At 42.0% G+C, this 19,032-nt stretch overlaps 1 protein-coding gene across 3 annotated transcripts in view; it reads left to right on the top strand.

The window, feature by feature from the left end:
• shroom3 (shroom family member 3) overlaps positions 1–19,032 on the top strand; it is a 72,335-nt gene that overhangs the window by 37,263 nt on the left and 16,040 nt on the right. The window contains exons 1-15 of one of the 3 annotated variants that reach the window (XM_063463675.1): positions 141–911; positions 5,736–5,861; positions 9,956–10,168; positions 11,590–11,915; positions 12,012–12,234; positions 13,444–13,493; positions 13,633–14,035; positions 14,610–14,843; positions 14,957–15,353; positions 15,455–15,594; positions 15,679–15,828; positions 15,915–16,390; positions 16,519–16,746; positions 16,876–17,074; positions 17,199–17,502. In XM_063463675.1, the coding sequence (XP_063319745.1) occupies positions 751–911; positions 5,736–5,861; positions 9,956–10,168; positions 11,590–11,915; positions 12,012–12,234; positions 13,444–13,493; positions 13,633–14,035; positions 14,610–14,843; positions 14,957–15,353; positions 15,455–15,594; positions 15,679–15,828; positions 15,915–16,390; positions 16,519–16,746; positions 16,876–17,074; positions 17,199–17,502 (3,630 nt within the window). In that variant the 5' untranslated portion in view covers positions 141–750. Of the gene's footprint in view, positions 1–140; positions 912–5,735; positions 5,862–9,955; positions 10,169–11,589; positions 11,916–12,011; positions 12,235–13,443; positions 13,494–13,632; positions 14,036–14,609; positions 14,844–14,956; positions 15,354–15,454; positions 15,595–15,678; positions 15,829–15,914; positions 16,391–16,518; positions 16,747–16,875; positions 17,075–17,198; positions 17,503–19,032 lie in introns of those variants that run through there. The other 2 variants (XM_063463674.1, XM_063463673.1) reach the window with 2 other exon arrangements.

The following is a 19,032-nucleotide window of genomic DNA, read 5'->3' as shown; positions in this document are numbered from 1 at the left end:
AACAGCTACTGTCCAGACCGAGCTTTGCCAGGGATGTTTATTTCATGCTTTTATCATACGGCAGCCTAATGACGCATAATTGCTTCATTTGCTTAACGAGCTGGGAGCCGGGGGCCGACACAGCCCGACTCGACCTGATCTGCCATCATCAAACTGAAAGTTGAGCGAAGAGGCAGATCTGAGAGTGGGACAGACAGGCGATAGAGACAGTAGACGCAAGACTTTTTGCAGAAGTTTAGATGGAAAACAGGAGCAAAAAACCTCCAAAACAGGGCCGTTGGATAGATTTGTGTTGCAGCTTTTTTAAACACGCAGATTACATTGGAAACATTTATTTTTGTTAGTTATGAATAGAAGCAAGGTAGAATGGAGGTAAAAGGTGGAAAAAGCTAAAAAGTACTTTAGAAGTTAAAGAAAAGTATGTCAGGAGAGGACAACCAATAGTTGGAGTAATGAATTAAAGTTCAGTAAAGTAGATTTTAGTTGAGAGTAGATTTCTGTACGGGATATGGCATTTTGGCAGTCTTGCAAAGCATGTAGTTGAAGTTGAGTGGAGTTCAGTAGAAATTGGTTTTTAGAAAGACGTTTTTTTAGAAGGGAACACATCAAAGAGTTCCAAGGAGCAAAGGATAAACTGTCTGGAAATGGATCTTCTCGGGACTTTCTAAAAGAAAAAGAAGAACCTCAGGAAGTTTTAAGGAGAAAGCAATAGAGAAGAAACTAGAATAACGTGGACTGTAAGTCGAAGCCATGGAGCTGCTGGAGGCATTCTATCGAAGGAAGCTCAGGAAGAAGCAGAAGAAAACGGAGCTGGGCCGGTCAGACGGGGCCCTGTGTCGGTCACCGTCGGAGGCCAGTGTCAACAGCCTGGCGACCGGCCTCATCTCCAAAGTCCTCAGATTCACCTCCAGGTAAAACAGGGTCATGAGAAATTTATGTCCTCAAAGACGAAAGACAGGTTCGTGAAAACAGGCCAGAATTTGGTTTGTTTGAGGTTAGGAATGGTTGCGGTTTGCTAAAAGACTTGTGATAAAAGTTTGTATAGTTTAAACAAAATTCAAGCTTTGCACGTACACAGTACTTGCAAACCACAATCAAGAGTCAAAGAGGATGAATGGATATTTTTAAAGATTGTTTTCTGGAATTTTTGCCTTTATTGGATTGCGTGGCAGTGAAAACAGGAAACTGAGGAGAAAGAACAGGAAGTGCATCTGAGAGATTGTGATAAACTTAGGTTCATATTGCTGTGCTGCTTATTCAAAGATATTGAAGTCGACAACTGTAAAATAAAACCTTAACTAATATTAGAACGTCTTAATCCATCTATAAAAATTCTTAAAAACGCAGTGACTTGGAAGACAAGAGAAAAGTCATTAATCTAACTTGTGTTAAGTTGCAGGAAGCCTGAATTGTTAATTGCTGATAAATCTAAGAAAAACTGTAGCCACCTTTAGCCACAGCCCAGAGAATCTCAGGAATCAAACAAAAAATCAGGTTTACGCATCGATAATTTGGATAAAGGTTGCAGCCAGATTTTCCAAGCAAATACTTTCTGTGTCAACATCTGACTCAGCTCTGACATTTAGGACTGTGATATAACCTTTAGCCACCTACAGACATGAAAAATTAAGACTTGAATGTAGTTCACTTTTATTTATATATATATATATATATATATATATATATATAATACTAATAACAGAAGTTATCTCAAAGCAAGAGAACCCCATTGGTCACAACCTATGTGCTGAACCTGGCAACATTGTGAACTCCTTTTTAACAGCAAGAGAACTACAGCAGAACCACGTTTAGGGAAGAGCAGCCATATGATGCCTAATCAATTACTTGGACATGACCTTGAAGACTGAGACATTAGATTGATTTGAAAGTGTCATCTATGATCTGGACATAGTCTCAGTCACTTGGGCAAAATTTTAGACCCTCTGTCGAGATGTTTATGACTTGCAGTAACATTGACGACCTCACCAGTGACCTTTTTAGGGTCTCAGAATCTTCCTTTTGGAGATTTTCCATCTGAATTCCTGCATACAGAAATTGTTGGTGGAACCCACCCTAAAAAGAAAACCTCCCTGTTCAGTAACATAGATATGGAGTTATTTTATCTGGTCTCTTATTGGAGTTTAATTTAATTAATGATAGTCATCATTTTTGGTTAAAAATGGTCACAAATAAGAGGAAAATAGGTAACTGTATCAATGCTTTTATTTTGTGGAGCATTCATGCTTAGTGCCACAGTCACATCCCAAAGGAAGCCCCCACCAACAAGTCAAATCTATCAAGACCAGCTAAAATGAGAACCATAAGTCAAAACCAGCAGGACCTTCTCTAAGCTACGACTAAACTAGAACGTCTTTCCTGAGGTTTTAAACCTAATATTGGGATTTGTTAAATAATGTTTGGTGTGTGAGCTTTGAATCTTCCAATTAACTGCAACTGACTTTGTAAATTGTATGGGACAGGGATAATACCGTCTTACTGTGAACACAGGGCCAAAATGAAGATAAAAATACACTTTGTTATACTTTAGAATCAGAGTGAACTTCAGTACATTCTCTGCAGAGCTAATAGAAAGGGTGTAAATGTGTATATGTACATCAGCGATGATAAAGTGTTGAGGTATTCCAGTCATGTCCTGTCATTATCCAGGTTCCTGTGGTTCAGAGACATACAGGCTTTCATGTCTCTGTCTCCTACTTAGTCAGATAAAATCATTTCCTGTTTATCTGTGAGCATAAATACAGAGCAGGAGGATATGTCAAATATGAGTATCAGGGGAAATTATTTTAACGTCAGTATCTCTGTAATCATAACTCGTCTGCCAACACGTTCAGAGTATGATGTTGGTGATGTGCTAAAGTTTAGCCCTGCAAACAAAAATATGATAATTATCCCTGAAACAATATCTGTGTTTTTTCTAACCAGCTTCAATATTTACACCGATTTAGTGTGTTTGCATGTGAGATTCAAAAATAAATTGTGGGAAATCACGACAGTCAAGACACCGGTTTATAATTTTTACATTCTGGCTTGTGATGGAGTCCATTATAACATTTTTCAACCTTAACCACTTTATATGCTACTGAGGAGCTAAACTTTGATTTTGACTCTGTGGCTGTTTTAACTGCTCTCATTTCAAGCTTAACTTTATTAATATTGTAACCTCCAGGTAACAGGTATGCAAAGCTTTAAAATGAATGTACATGCAGTTTCTCCCATCCTGGAGGTACCACTGAGAAAGAGAGGACAGCCTGCAGAAAAGATTACTTTGCTAAAGAAATCTACTAAAATAAAAGATTGTGCCATCATGAAACATCCACATAACTTTAGTTTTCACTTGTTCTTAATTCAGTTTGACTCTGTCTAACATAAAGTCATCATAGGTGCTGCCACTGATCTGAGCTCAGATCGCTAACCTCTAAACAACCACCCAGGGTATTGTTAAGCTTGCATTTTAGCCACATGTTAGAAAGATGCTGCCTGTCAAATAAAGTCCTGTGTTATTTGATCTAACAGTTCTTCCAAGATTTTCCTTTCGGTTTGAAATATACTTAAAATATCATAGGAGGATAGAAATTATCCCAAACTTAATCCTAAAAAGGAATGCTAAATTGAATATCTTATCTAGAAGTTATAACAATGTGACTACACATATTAGAGAGCTAGTCACCTACTGGATTGTTAAACATTAAAACACTGTAATGAATGACCACTTGGAAGCTGTGTCTTAAAGCTTTTCATTGTGATTATTACTTTTTATGTGTATTATTAAATTTCCTGGTGTTGTCGTACATTCATTGAAACACTTGAGTAATTTTTTCCCTTCCTTGGAAATGGAAGGGAGAGGCAGAGCTAGGCAGAAGGTGAGTCAGATCTCAGTGGAATGAGGCCGTGCAGCTGTGTGCGCATGTGGGAGGACGCAGTGGGATAATATTTAATGCTGAATTTATATGGGGGGGGGGGGTCCAGCTCTGATAATAATCTCTTTTCAGGGGTTGAATCCCTGCAGTGATTTGAGGCATCTAATGGCTCTATGAATGAAGATATGTGCAGAGTGAAAGGGGACAGATATGGTTAAATTATAAACTGGGAATGTGGTTTAATGTTGTATGTGGTGCAACTTTTTGTAAGAATCCTCACTACTACCTAATACACAGCATGTAAATGAGAATTACATAAGAACTGTTGCTGTGCTACATTAAATTTAAAGTTTTAGAAAAAAAATTGCAGTTAGTGTGAGTACACGAACATCTGTTTAGCTCAAAGTACAGATGAATTTGTCAACTTTGTCTGAGGTCAGCCTAACAGTGTCGCATAAAGTGAAACCGCTACAGAAGAACCAAAATTCAGATTCACTCAACAGAACCAAGAAATGTTTAACAGGCCCCCCAAGCAACAAAAAAAAAAGAAAAAGAAATATACTGGTTTTATTCATCAGTTTATCCATAACTGATTCAACTTTCTCAGAGAAAATTGGGCAAAAAATGTGCTGTTTTGGATCATTGTTAACCTTCCAGTGATTCATGATCCTCAAGAATATCCAGAAACCAACTGAACTGCTGAAATATTTAGTTGATTGGTTAAATATGATGCCACAAATCAAATTATGATATCATATAAACAAGAGCCCCGAGGGAGTTGCCTGTTTTGCCTATCTGTCATGACTTTTTGGAAGAATTTCTCAAGCAAATGATGTTTCTTTTTTTTTCTTTTTTTGAAAAAGAACATTTGATCCTCCATACAGCAAGACGATTGTTGTACAAGAACGTATGAAAAGAAAGCTTTTTGTTCTGTCCATTTTGCAGATGCTTGAAAAAACGTGTGTAACACATGTGTAACAAGCAGCTGAGCAGCTGATTCATTGTTTGATTAGAGTGAAATGTAATGTGATTCCTGTATTGTGTTGCTTTTAAATGCATTACCCACAGGGAGGTTGGGCTCAGGTTATGGTTGGTTAAGATTGGTCTGAGTTAGATTTAGATTAGGGTTGGGCTGGATTTTGATAATGGTGTCTTACCTGAATTTGTAGATTAGGCTTGGATTGGACTGGAGTTTGGTTAAGATTTGGGGGGTTTTGGGTAACAGCTGGGTTGGATTTTTGATGATAGTGGCTGACCTGGAACTGGGTTAAATTAGGCTTTGTGCTTAGCTTTATCTTGGACTGGGGGTTAGATTAGGATTGGGTTTATATTGAATTTGAGGGCTTTGCTAGGATTGGATTGGAATTTAGGTCACAATCGGGTCTGCAATCGGGTCTGAGATTGAATGTTGAGGTGGTTTGAGTTTTAGGTTAGAATAGTTTTTGGTTTGGTTGATAGCGGCTGACCTGGAACTTTTGTTAGGTTAGGTTTTATCTTTAGCTTTATCTTAGATTTGGACTCTGGATTAGGATCGGATTGGATTACAGATGGGTTTGGGTTGGGGTGAGTGTAGATGATAATGGCCAATCTGGATTTGCAGATAAGTCTTGGAGTCTGGCTTGGATTGGGATACCTGGGTTTGGGTTGGAATGTGGTTTGGATGGTAGTGGCTGATGATGTTAGGGTCGGGTCAGAAATAGAGATGAGGCTGGCTTACCCTGCACTATCCTTCACAGCTAACTAATGTCGTGCTTATAACCCTCAAAACACACTCTTAATCACAGCATTTAGAAATGGAGGTCACACTGTCCAGTACTTCACACACTCTAAATCCCTCTCTCTGTTTTCACCCTACAGACGCACTGAGCCGGCATCTCGTCCTCATTCATGGCATTCATCGAAGCTCGATGAAGGCCAGCAGGAGCTGGACCCGGGAGCAATGGACAGCATGAGCAGCACGTGGCACCACAACTACCACGCCAGGTTAGTGTTTGTTATATATATCTAATGATTATCTAAGCCCCTGATGTTCAGTATATTATCATTTTCACCATTTCCTGAGTGAGATTTTGCTCAAGTTTTGATTTTTAATTGAATATTGTCAGTTCATGCTGGGATATGTCATTAAACCAAACATCATCCTGTTTCAAACAAATGCATCTTCATTACTGGCCTCAGATATCTGGACATCAATACATATGAAAAAAGTAAATCTCCTTTCTTTTAACATCTCAAACTTCCAGACTTTAAAGAAGTTAATAACTGGAGAAGTCAGTAGAGTCGAAGATAACTTGACTTGTAGATTCAGTGGATGCTTGTTCTTGGAGGGAGGAAGGCAATAATATTGTGGTAATAAACACATATACACATTTATGCACATTCCAGTAAATGCGATAACAGCACTTGAGCTGCTGATCAACAGCTTTAGAACTGCGTTTACAACCAGCAGCTGTGGCAAATAACCCTCCTTACAGGCACACCCTGCAGGTAATAGCACTTATCGATCTGCTGTCAAAATAAGAGCCTGAGACCTGCCTGACCTCAAACATTTCCAGCACAGTCTGAGGACATGTTTAGAAGTCTGGATTGTAGGTTTACTCAACACCACTATCTGTAAGTCACTCAGAAGGTCAAAGTTCATGGTTGCAGACACTCACGTGATGTCTTGTGTCTTATCTCAGGCCAATATACATGCATAGTCTAGTCTAGTCTAAAGACCCCGTGTGATACAGCCAAGCTTCCTTCATTTTTGTGTTATTTAAAAGCTAATCTTATTTTACAAAATGTTATTTATAAATTTTGCCTTATAATGTTGGTGTTTCTTTTTTATCACGACCAACTTAATGTTTAAGACCCTGTGGTGCATAACAGAACAGACAAGAGACACAGCTGCTTATTGCGGCCTCACAAATGATGTGAACTTTGACCCCCTGAATCCTGGAGTGTCTAAAAGCCAGTTTGTCTGCACCACTAGCGGCCTCTGAAGTTCATTTTATATTCATGCTTAATGATCTACTACACTCTGAAATGTGTAGTAGAAACCTATGTGACATTTGGACTTGAGCTCGGTCGACACTTTCCTAATGAGTTCATGGGCTCAGTCACTCATTTCGGGTCATAGTGAATAAAGCATTGCGTATTTGGTAAATTTTGGTTAACTTGAGGTTTCTAAAGGAGAATTATATGAGGTGTGTTCAGTGATGAATGACTTGCCATTGACAAGCAGATGGAGAAAAAAGACATTTTGAAGCTTGAGGCTTCAAAACAGAATGTCAGAAGCTCTTGGGTGATGTAATGGTGGCTATGTTCATCTTTCATACAATCTATGTCTGGAACACCTGTCTGTCAGAACAGCCACATTCCATTTTGTTTCTTACATTTATTGTTGATATCCTTGTGTTTTGGACTGTCTTACATTCCCATATGTTCCTGTTATTCATGTGGACTCTCCCTCCTTCAGTTCTTGTTTTATTTTGAAAGTTAGAGCCTCACGTGGCTTTCTGTATTTTTACTTCTTCCTTTGTTTGTTTTATTTGGGGGGTTTTTTCCTATCCTGAGTTCACCTGTTTCTTATTACCCTTCTTTCACTGCTGTGTATTTATTTATTATGTTTCCCCTCAGTCTTTACCAGGTGGTGGTCTCTACTAACCCTGATTCCCTTCTTTTGCATTTTTGTTGTTTTATACCATTCACTATATTAGCAACAGCCTGCCTCATCATGCAGGGCGTTTCTGAGTAATAAAGTTCCTTCTTTTTCATCCACCTTTCTCCATCTGTCTGCATACTTGGATCCACTTTAGTCCTTTCTGAAGAATGGTGATAGTAGCTGACATGGCTGAACTTGGACATTTTAACACGAGACTCACATTTGGAGCCACATTTGAAAATTCACATTGGCTGAATTTTTCATCCCCCAGAGGTTGCCCTTTGGCTGGAGCCTATCACAGTTGACACTGGAGGTCACAGGCACCATGGCCAGTTAACTTTACATGTTTTATGTGAAGTGGACCTGCTGGTCAAAGGAAGTTACATCACTGATTCTTTGAAGCACCAGTGAGGGGGAAAATAAAAGCCTCTGATGTGGCTGTGAGGGAGAACGGAGCACTGGCGTTCCTTAAGCCCACCTCCCCCCTCTTTTAGGTCCCATGGAAACCCCTACTCATCCACCCACACAAACACACATACACACACACACACACACTTGGTTGTCCTGATGTAGCATAATATTTTTGCATTCCTTAATCCCCTGAGTAGAGGTGGGATTAAAACACAGAGAATGAGACATCCAGCTGACGAAGAGATGGATGCTGAAAGTGAAGTTAGACTCACAGAAGTCCGTGAACACAAGCAGACGCTGTCCTCTTTTTCCACAGTCGTAATTGCATTGTGTTCGGTTGAAGGACTTGGTGGGTCAAACTGTGACGTCAATGCGCATTTACATTCCAGTCAGTCATTCAGAGTGAGGTAGCGGTGCATTCAGCTGCGGATCACCAGCTTTACAACTGCTGGTTGTAAAGAACACACACCTCATCATGTCGGCGTTCTGGCCCTTTTTTTCTCTAAGAGCCTGAGTCACTTTCAAAGAGATGCTACAATGCCAGTCTGAGCAGTCTGTCAGCGCTCCACTCGAGCATAAGACCGAACATTTGTGCTGTGCAACAGGGGCTTTTTCAGAATGCTTTTTTTTTATGTGGGGTGGCACGAACAAAGTAAGAGGAGCACGGGAAATCAGAATATTTGATCCTAAATAAATTCAGGGTAGAAAACTGGTGTAGAAAACACAGGCCAAAGTTTTCAGGCTTGTGCAGCTGGGTGCACTCATACAGTGAATGTTTTGCAGTGCCACTTTTGGAAGGTTTGCAAGATCTGCAGAGTAGAGTTTATGTTACTGGAAAGTTTTTTCAAGTATTTTGCAAAGTGGTGAAACAAACTTTTCTGCTTCAAAATATACTTAAAGTAAAAGTGCTCATTACACGGAACCATTAACAAAGATCACAGTTATTGATTTATTAATGTTTATGTCACTCTAATGTAGCATTTGGAGTTGATTTAATCACTTATGTACTGCTGGGTAACTTTATCTATAATATAAGCAGTAACTAAAGCTCTAGAATGGATGATATGGGGGAGGAGAGAGAAAAAGCTTTCATCTCACCTTCAACAACAATCCAACCATCACAGAAATGTATAGTTACCAAGAGCCATTAAATGAGATTTCCAACCTTATCAACACCATCTTCTCTTTCTATGTGTTTCTAAAAAACTAAATGATGATCCACACCACTGTGAGGGGGGACAGTCTCTTATACTTGAACAGTTTCATGCATTCTGTGAGAAAACATTTGTTCTTGTTGGGATAATTTCCTTTAAACTCACTCTTTATCTCATTAGTAGTAGTTACATGCATCAGTACATTACTACAGCACTATACAGTATATCTCCCCTTACTATATGATTTCTCCCAGAAAGTCCTTTAAGAAAAAGTCTAGTTCTGCAGTAGGCAGATGGTGCAAATCATACAACTGTGGCACATCAAGCCACAGCTAACCACCAGCGCAGCTGATCCAGTTGATCCACAGCTGCACTGGTGGTTAGGAAAGACAAAACTGTCAGCAGACCATGTCATGAAAGCGTGAGCCCGAGTGAGTCAACTTTCCACAGTTGTTTAATGCAAACATGACACCAAGAAAGCTAAAAAGACACTTGGAAATCAAACATCTCTTCAAAGAGAGGCTTGGCTTCACTACAAACAGTGCTGAATCAGAGGCAGCAAGCCCATTTGTTGGACTGTGTGAAAGTGTCTCATAAGGAGATGGAAGCATGTTATTGACCTCTGGAGTGGTGACTCTCGTGCATAAAAAAGAAATTGAGATGTAATGCGGTGTCCAGATGTTGAGGCTGGGATGTCTAAAATGCCCTTCATGGTTCAAAGTCATCGTCATTGTCCCACTAAGGGAAATTTTGACAAAATAGCTACAAACTAGCAACATCTCCCCAGCCTTAGCTGTACTTTGTGATTGGTTCTAATTAGATTTTAATGAAATGAAGCACTAAATGTAAGAGTTGTTGTCTCTCAGTGTCTCGACCAACGATCTGTCCGGTGGATTCGACTCTGGCTACCTGAGGAAGAGTCCGGACCAGTACAGCTCCAGGGGCAGCATGGACAGTCTGGACCATCCCCAGTCCTCCCAGCTTCACTCTGGAGCTCAGCACCAGCACTCACTGGCCCACCACAGACATAGTGGACCCCACCCGGCCTACTCCTCCTGCCACCAGCTGTCCTCAGCCAGGTGCATATAAATCAAACACTCCTCAGCCTTAATTGTTAGGTAGAAGCTGAAAAGTCAGTCTAACAGCAACTCCAATGCTAATTTATATATAAATCATTTGTCAGTTTTACCTTCAAAATGTAAAACTGACGTTACATTGAAGGCACAAAGAGAGGCATCCAGCCCTTTTTATATATTTTTACCTTTTTGAAACATCCAAATGTGAAACTAATGCCAAAGTAAATTAGGCTACGTTCACACTGCAGGTCTTAATGCTCAATTCCGAGTTTTTGATCAAATCCAATTTTTTTGTCTGCTTGTTCACACTACAAATAAAATGTGACAGCAAACGCGCTCTAGTGTGAACCCTCAAAGTGGTCCGCATGTGCAAAAGAAGACGTCACACATGATGCGCTCTGTTTAGACCCAGACCAAACAGTATTGTTTGACTGATGGCCCTTAATATAAAGACTTGTTTTGGACTTTACGTTTCCCAATTTTGCTTTAAGTTATAAAGTTATTTTGTTATTTACATATGGCCCAATAATTATCCTTATTGCTGTTTTACGGTGGAGCGGTGCTTCAAAGGATAGTTGCAGATTTCTGTCAGAATCTGCAGATTATACAGTACAAATAAAATTTTCACGTTTCTCCAACGCTGTCTTCCCAACAGTTTCACTAACATCTACACGGGATGGCCAGGAAGCGTTCACGATGTCTTCTCGGGCGCTTCTCCGGCGCTGATAATTGGCGTCTGTCTTGTGTCAGTGACGTAAAAGACGGATTTAATGCGACATGACCGTTCAAACAGCAGTCGCTTTCTAAAACATCAGATATGTATCGGATTCAGTACCACATACAAAAGTGACCCAGATCGGATTTGAAAATATCGGATTTGTGCCGTTCACACTGTCATACCATGATCGGATATGGGTCGCATAAGGTCAAAAAAGTTGGATTTGATGCGCTTTCGCGTGCAGTGTGAACGTAGCCTTAGAGGTCTTTTGAAACTGAACATCTAGGTCTTCAAAATTTGCCTGCTTAGCATGTTGCCCAAATAGAACTTAACCCTAAACCTAAACCTGTCCCTGGTTCAGTCACTGATGGCCTGATGGTTTTAAAGAGGTTGTCTTTGAACCAATTAAACTTAGGTTACATTTAAGCCACTTGGTAAACCAGCCTAGTTTCAGAAAGTAGAAGATTAGAAGATAATGCCTTTCAAATCAAGTTACAGGGATTTGGTGTGCAGTCGGGTTAAAAGCTCTGTCTGGGTATATTAAATGGGGAAAAAAATGTTCTAGAAATATTCCCTAACTCTAAACATGTTACTGACAACCTGATGGATATTACGTTAAATCTCTGTATGCTTATCCTTTGAACTAAACCTTAATCAGTGAGAGCGGGACTAGTGTCACAGTCTTGAACTACTTGTTGTGTTCCAGGTCGTCCAACAGCATTGAACACTTGCACAGCAAGAGAGACTCTGCCTATTACTCTTTCTCCACTAGCTCCAGCATCCAAGAATACCACGCCTCCACCCCCTCAATCAGCCCAGAGCGCTCCAGTTCACTGGACACCGTCCCTCAGAGAGCAGGGGGAAGTGGCGAGATGCACCAGGCTGACATGCGTTACGCCCCATCAGTTTACGACACCCAGCAGGGCATCTTTCAGGAGCGCGAGCTGAGCTCCAACTCTGCCGTGTTCTTATGCAACAGCGACTCCAGAAGCGGGGGCGGAGCCAGGTCAGGGATAGGTCGAGATCTGCAAGGTAACGTTTCTGTTACTGGAATGTTTTTCAGGTTTTCAGGTATGGTAACTTTGATTCAGTAACGTCATTGTTTGTCCATTGTACTCTTGGTTTCAGGTTCAGTTAGCGGGGTCTGTTACCGTGGCAGCAGCAGCGGTGGTGCACCGGCATCAAACAGGCACAGTGTAGGACCAATATGGGCCCCGGCAGCCAACCGCAGCTCCTATGAGAGCCTGAAGGGGGCGCCTGCTCCACCAAGGCGCAGTGATAGCTATGCCGTTATCAGGAGCCACGAGAGACCAAACTCCTGGTCCAGTCTGGAGCACGCCAGATCACTACGGTAACCAGGTTCCATGAAGTTAGCGTGAACAATGATTCTCATACAGTGCTTCACAAATTTATTGGAGCGACACCCAATGTATGGTTTATGACACACCAACCCTAAATTAACCATATTGGTCATTTTAATGGTTAATCCAGCAGCATGAGAAGGCTCTTTAATCAAAATGATGTTTTTAATGTTAAAATACAATTATTGTTCTTAATAATGCATGTTCAAATGTATTGCTTTAGTAAATAAAAAATCACATTATTATTTTTTGATTAAAATGTCAAATTACAGTTACTTGCATTCCTGAACAGAAAAATTAGTTTTAGTGGCTTAGTGTTGTGCTTGATTAATTTCTGACTTCTCAGAGAAATCCAGTGTCATCATCTTTAATTTCAGTATAAGAATTTACTATATTGCACAATATTTCTATTTAATACAATATTGTATCAAGCCATGTGGCTTACTGGATAGAATAAGTCCATTTCACTTTCACCATGTTCACGTTTTTTTTCCTTTGAACTTGGAGCACCAAGTTATTGAGAAGTGTTTTTCTTTGAAGCTTTGCCACATAGTAAGAATTTAATTATTTTGATTTTACAATGCTTTACAATAACTTTCAGTTTGCAGTGGGAAAAGATGAAGTAAACATGTGATACAATATGATATGTTATGTTATGACACAACATTATAAAATTCAACTTGCCACACTACAGTACTGTGTTCATACATTGTGATTACAATGTGATATCATATGCTACTTAATGATAATGGTGTGCTTTGTTATGATACAATACAATAATGTGTAATGCAATGTGATATAATTTATCTAAATCTAAAATAATCTAAAATAACTGACATGGAGTGATACAATGCAATATGATACCATGCTTTATGATATTCAGTACAATATAGTAAAATGTGCAACTCTACAATTCAATATGCTGTACCCAAGAACCATCTGCTTTTTATATAACACATCCTGGTACAACACAATAGATTGGTGCTGCACTATAAGCTGCAGTATGAGTCAATATAATGCAGAGTGTTATTATGTAATACTTTATAATACAGACAGTGTGCAGAATGGCGCCATGTGTTTGTAAAGCAGCCATATCCGATGCAGTGGTGTACTTTAGTTGTGAAATATTTTCTACTTGTGTAAATTGGAAAGTCACTTAAACTATTTTATCTAATCAAAGGTTTTTCAATCTCTCTTAGTTCTCTGCAGAAAGGCTCCTGGCATCACTCCAGTGGTAACGTTGCCTCAGGTAATGTCTGCATTTACGTGCTCCGTGAATTAAACATGTAGAAACAGGTTCAAACTAAGACGATGATATATGACATGACTTTTTAGTACCTTTATACTGTATAGATGAGAAAACTGACTAACTCTGACTGTTGGTTCAGCTAAAGGCTCGTATGGTGCTGAGGGTCAGCTCCACACGGTGATAGAGAAGAGTCCAGAGAGCAGCCCCACCACAAGGCCCCGTCAGGGTGGAGGCTTTCCTCAACCCCCGTCCCCTACCGGGCCTTCCTCTGGATCTGCAGGCCCCACGCCACAGGCCAGCCGGCTTATCCTTCCTACCAGCATTTACCCCGTTCCCCAGCCTGAGCCACACTACGCACAGATGCCCAACTCCTCCAGCCCAGGCCCCTCTGGAGTCTACCCAGCCTTGGCCAAGGAGAGCAACTGGCAACAGCAACATGAAGGAGCAACAGAGGGGCGGAGAGATGGAAGGATGTCAGCCACAGAAAATGGATACCAAACTAACACTTCATCTTACCCCCACAGCTCTTACCCAACAGACAGGTGATGGTTTGTTTAGACTTTTGTGTTTCTTTTGCTTTCTATTTAGCTAACATCTAAAACATGTTAGCAAAACTGTTCTTACTTCTCTGAGAAATAACCCCCTCTTTTAATCTTTTTGTTTTCCCCAATACATCCACAACATGCATGTTTTGCCAAAGTCATAGACATCATGCATTTCTTTCTGGTAGTTTTGAAGCAACATTAGCATTTGTTGCATTAAGTCACCATGTTAAGTCAGAAGTAACCATATTTAGCTCGAGGCGGGGGGCTTAATTATCAGCTTGGTTATCAAACTGCATCCATCATGATCCAGCTCAGTGGATGCAGTAGTGGAGGTGAACTCTACAGCCCCCACGCCCCTAACTTTAAACCTTACTGAAATCCAAACAGGTGGCCCTTCTGTACAGGAATGAAGGGGGAAATTAGCTGATCTTTGTACCAGGCTATGAACATCTAATTTGGACCTTTTGTGAGTGTTTTGGAGCCAGATTCGGTGCTCAGAAGAACTGCGGTTTTTGGATAGAACCAGCATTAAGATGCTTTTGGTGGTAATTCAGTCTCATGCTTTTGATAGGCATCAACAGGAAGAGTCCAACTTTGGACCCTACAACCCACACATCAAAACTATTGGAGGGGGAACAGAGAGCGAGATAGTGGTCCAAAGAGCCCAGAATCATCAGAGCGTCCAAGAGCAGAAACAGGATTTCCATATTCCCCAAAATTACTCAGCCCCTGAAGTCAGGCGCACATCATCACAGGAGAGGAGCGACCCCTACGCACCTGTCCAGTCCTTGGGAGACCAAAACAGGTACAGTTAGAGTGGGTGGGGTCTTCGAAAGTTCATGATTGTTCAAGAGCTCAGAGGCTGATTTCAAATCAATGGCCGCTTCATGTCTGTGATGTCTTTTGATCTCTTTTCAGATCAGTAGTAGACCAGTCCAGCATTCATTCAGAGCCTGTAGCATCTTCCAGGCTCGCCCTTGGACAGGTTCCATCCAACCACTCACCTGGTCAGCCCCAGCCTCAGGCTCCACCCTCTTCTGCTTCACACCATTCTCCCCGCCACCTCAGCGACTCATCCGCTCTGCAGTACCAGAACTGGGACCACAGAGAGCAGGACAAAGATAAAGAGCACCCACTGACCCGCCTGGAGCTCGCCCTTGCCGAGGTCCAGCGGTGCGGCAGCCCTGAAAGCAATGCCCCCCAAGGGCCCGCTCGCAGCCTCTCTGTTTTGGAGAAAGTCAGTCGCTTCGAAAGTCACCAACGCAACGGAAAGCAGCGCAGTCACAGCACCTCGCACAACAAGGCCCATCTACGGGTAACTGCAAACAAGATTAAAATATTTCTTCTGATGATCTCAGAAGTGAAAAGGCTTCCTTATGCTTAGCTTCTTTCAATGCTTTATGCTTCCTTATTCAGAATCAGGTCACAGACAAAGGCCGCAGCGCTCCTTGTGGAACAGAGGACCTCAGAAACATGCTGGAGAGAAGCACCAAGGGCATCAAAGTCCAAAGGACTCCGAGCTACAGAGGAGGCAGCAGTGAGCATATGAAACCCAGGTAGAGTGATTCTGAAAATACAGATAAGTATATAACTAACTACTGCTCTAGAAAATGTTGGTTAAATTTCTGTGTGATGTTCAGAACTCCAACAGATCCAGTTTCAGCTCTGCAGAGGAGTCGCAGCAGCTTCCATCTAGATGGATCCAAGGAGGAGGACAGCAGCAAGGACTTCCCCTGGAGACAGGAAATCCAAGAGATCATGGCCCCAATGCAGGACACATCCACAAACAGGTCAGAGTCCTTCAACAAGTCATCACAATGGCACATCCAACAGCTCAGTGTGATGATCCTGATCCAGGAAATGTCTCTCCAATCAGATCTTACAGGGACTCCTTGAAAGACGCCCAGTCTAAGGTCCTACGATCCACCTCCTTCAGACGGAGGGATCTCACCTCATCGGGCAGTGCCCAGCCTGCTCCAGCTCCTCCTTCTGTCTCCTCCTCTGGCAGCCAGCAGCCTCCACCCGTCCCTCCCAAATACCACTCACTGGAGAAAAAAGGCCCCACAACCATGCCAAAGCCACGGGGCATTGTCATCACGCCACAGTCACAACCTCTGGTCACTTCCCCTCACACACCCAAGGAGAGGCACTTGGTTACTCCCGATGTTCGAGGCTCTAGCCCACCACCCCTCCCCAGCATCCCACCCGTTGGACAGCCTGCTCCACTTCGGATTTGTGGCCGCAAGCGTTTGACGGCAGACCAGAAGAAGCGCTCATACTCAGAACCAGAGAGCATGAATGAGGTTGGGATTTCTGACCCAGAGACCATGTCCCTATTCCGGCGTGGAGGAGGTAAGATTTCCAATTTTTAAAAGCAAACTCCTTTTGCCTTCGTGTGGTAAACAAATTATTCAAATGATTCCAGTTTAATTACTTTACTGGAAATGCTGAAATCCTTTTTTTTTTTCTTTCTCTTTCAGAAACCAGTGTGGCAGACCGTCGGAAGGTGTTTGAACCTGCTGCAGGTTCTGTTGGGAGCGGAGCTTCTCAGAATGCCATATCCAGGCCCGACCTGCGACTAGTGCAGCAAGAAGCTCTCGCCAAGTACATGGAGAGGAAGAGAGGCGTGAGGAAAGATGAGGGAGGACAGAGGAGCATCACGAGGCCTCGCAGTGCTTATTTTCAGCCTGAAAATGTTAACCATGCAGGTGGGTGCAGGTGCCTGGTAAAGTATCCAGGCAGAAAGGGGGAGGAGTGAGGTTTGATACATGGATGAATAAAAAGTTTAAGTGAGAGGTATAAGGTAAATCACTTTTCTTCCTTTCCTTTGTCTTCAGCCTCCTCCTGTTACTCAGACTCCCTCAGCCTCTCCTCCGCTTCCAGCCTGCTCTCCCTCCAAGACCCATGTCCAGCTTCTCCTCAGGGGGAGAAGCACCCCGACTCAACCCTCCTTCCTGACCTGCGGAGCCACCAGTCTAACTTCTTCTACCCAGGCAGGGTCACCACACCGAGGCCACCAGCTCACCCACCATCAAGGTATGCAAGAACAGGCCCCAGCCTGAATCTAATTCTCTTAGTAGCGTTGTTTAGGACACTTTGGTGACTTTGGTGGCTCCCGGTTTCATAAAACGTTAAATCTCCTCCTGCTTTCTTCTCTTAGCACTCCTTCTGGCTCCACTCTTGATCAGATTTACCAGGATCTTGTTCCTGAAGCAGAGCTCAGGAGACACAGCCAGTCATCCATCAGAGAGCCGAGCCTGGGCCGTGAACAGCAGGTCGCAGAGCCTCAAGTCAACCGGGGACTGTCTAAGCAGCTCAATGTTGCTCTGCAGAAGGCTGGGTCAGCTCACAAAACCGGGAAGTCAGCCTCAGCTGAGAATCTCCTGGAGCGATCCGAGGACACGCGAGCCCCCCCTCAGCACCTTCGCTCTCGTTCATCCCCCATCATGGAGAGACTAAATGAGGTAATGCTCCGCTCCATTGCGGTGTCATGAATGTAGAGGCAAGAAATCATTCATTCAGGCAGACAAGGAAAAATCAGCCAATCTCGCGCCAGCACACCAGCTTCTAGCTCAGATAGCCTTCTACTCATCCATTTGCCAAATCTCATATAGGAAGTGCTATTTAAGCTGCAGCGCATCTGCAAGCCACCTCCACCCTACCTCCTCCTCTTCATGAGCTATCTGTCGTATCTGCTTCCTGCTCGGTTCTGTATGGGAGGTCTTCCTTTCCTTTCTTTATGCCTTCCCTGTTTATTTATATGGTGGTCCTTAATGAACTATAATGAACATATAATAAAGAAATTACAGTAATAAGTATATCTAAAAATTGTAATCATTTTAGAGATTGATTGTCATTTCTGTAATAGGAAGGATCTTGCAGTTATATGCTAATAACACTGGGACTTTAGAAATAACAAATAACACAGCTTCTCACCTTTTCTAGCTTTTTCCCATCACTTTGTCGACCATCAAGCGTCAGGTTAAAAAGATCAGAAGATGCACATCAAGCGCCCTGCATGCAGCCAGCAGCTGTGACATCACAATAAAACAAAGTTTTATTTTCAAACTTCAAGATTCAAAAGGCAACAGCTGCCAACTTAACCCATCGTGAGATAGTGATTTGAAAATGTAGTGGAAGGATAATTAAACTGTAGGTAAAATGTTTAAGGTCCATATGTCAAACATTATATTAATCCAATATGTCAAAATAGAAATAGAAATAATAATATTTCCCAAACAGGAGTGAAACTGTCTGTTAATTTTGGTTACATAACTATTAGGAAACAGAGAAACAAAGCGATTTTTACTTAGAATTGTTTAAGTCAATGTTTGCAGATGATACAAATAATATAGCTATAATCAGCGTCTGTCCTAGAGAGGTTTTTGTGTTCCAGCGGCTCAGAGAGCGCGCTATAATCCAAATATAAAAAAAGGGTTTGGGAAAACAAGCGGCTCAGCCTTTGCCAACAGAGACTTCAGCGTCATGTGACCCAGCCCTGTGCTGCAGAAGCCAGTGAAACAGGAATGCATTACTTTGTAATGTAAACTGAATATTTCTGCAGCTTACTTTTAGATTGTCACAGTGAAAGATAAGATAATTCACGCTGCGATAATAAAACGCTGCAGTGTTTTGGTGTCTGATAAACCTTCATGAGTCTGTCACTTCGTTCCCTTCCTCCACTTTGCCCTAAAGAGGCATTCATGGACCTGTTTGCTTTTCCACTTATTTGATCACATTTGCACCAGAGTCACACAGGAAATAGCCCAAATCCTCAGGGTTTCCTGTGAGGTGCCAGTGAGCCGGGATGGTGACTGGGCGCTGTCTGATGCAGATGATAAGAAACACACACACACACACGTTATGCACGTGCTTACATGCATCTTAAAGGAATGCTGTAACGGATAAATTCGTCCTTTATCTCCTTCAGTAATCAGACCTGCCCGTGTCACATAAACATCATTACAGCTCAGTCCAAGTTTAGGGTTTGAGTT

The sequence above is a fragment of the Pelmatolapia mariae genome, linkage group LG20 (genome assembly GCF_036321145.2).
Source record: "Pelmatolapia mariae isolate MD_Pm_ZW linkage group LG20, Pm_UMD_F_2, whole genome shotgun sequence".
Classification (NCBI taxonomy): Eukaryota; Metazoa; Chordata; class Actinopteri; order Cichliformes; family Cichlidae; genus Pelmatolapia; species Pelmatolapia mariae.
Note: the sequence above shows the minus strand (reverse complement) of the source record. Positions and strands in the feature narration are given on the sequence as shown.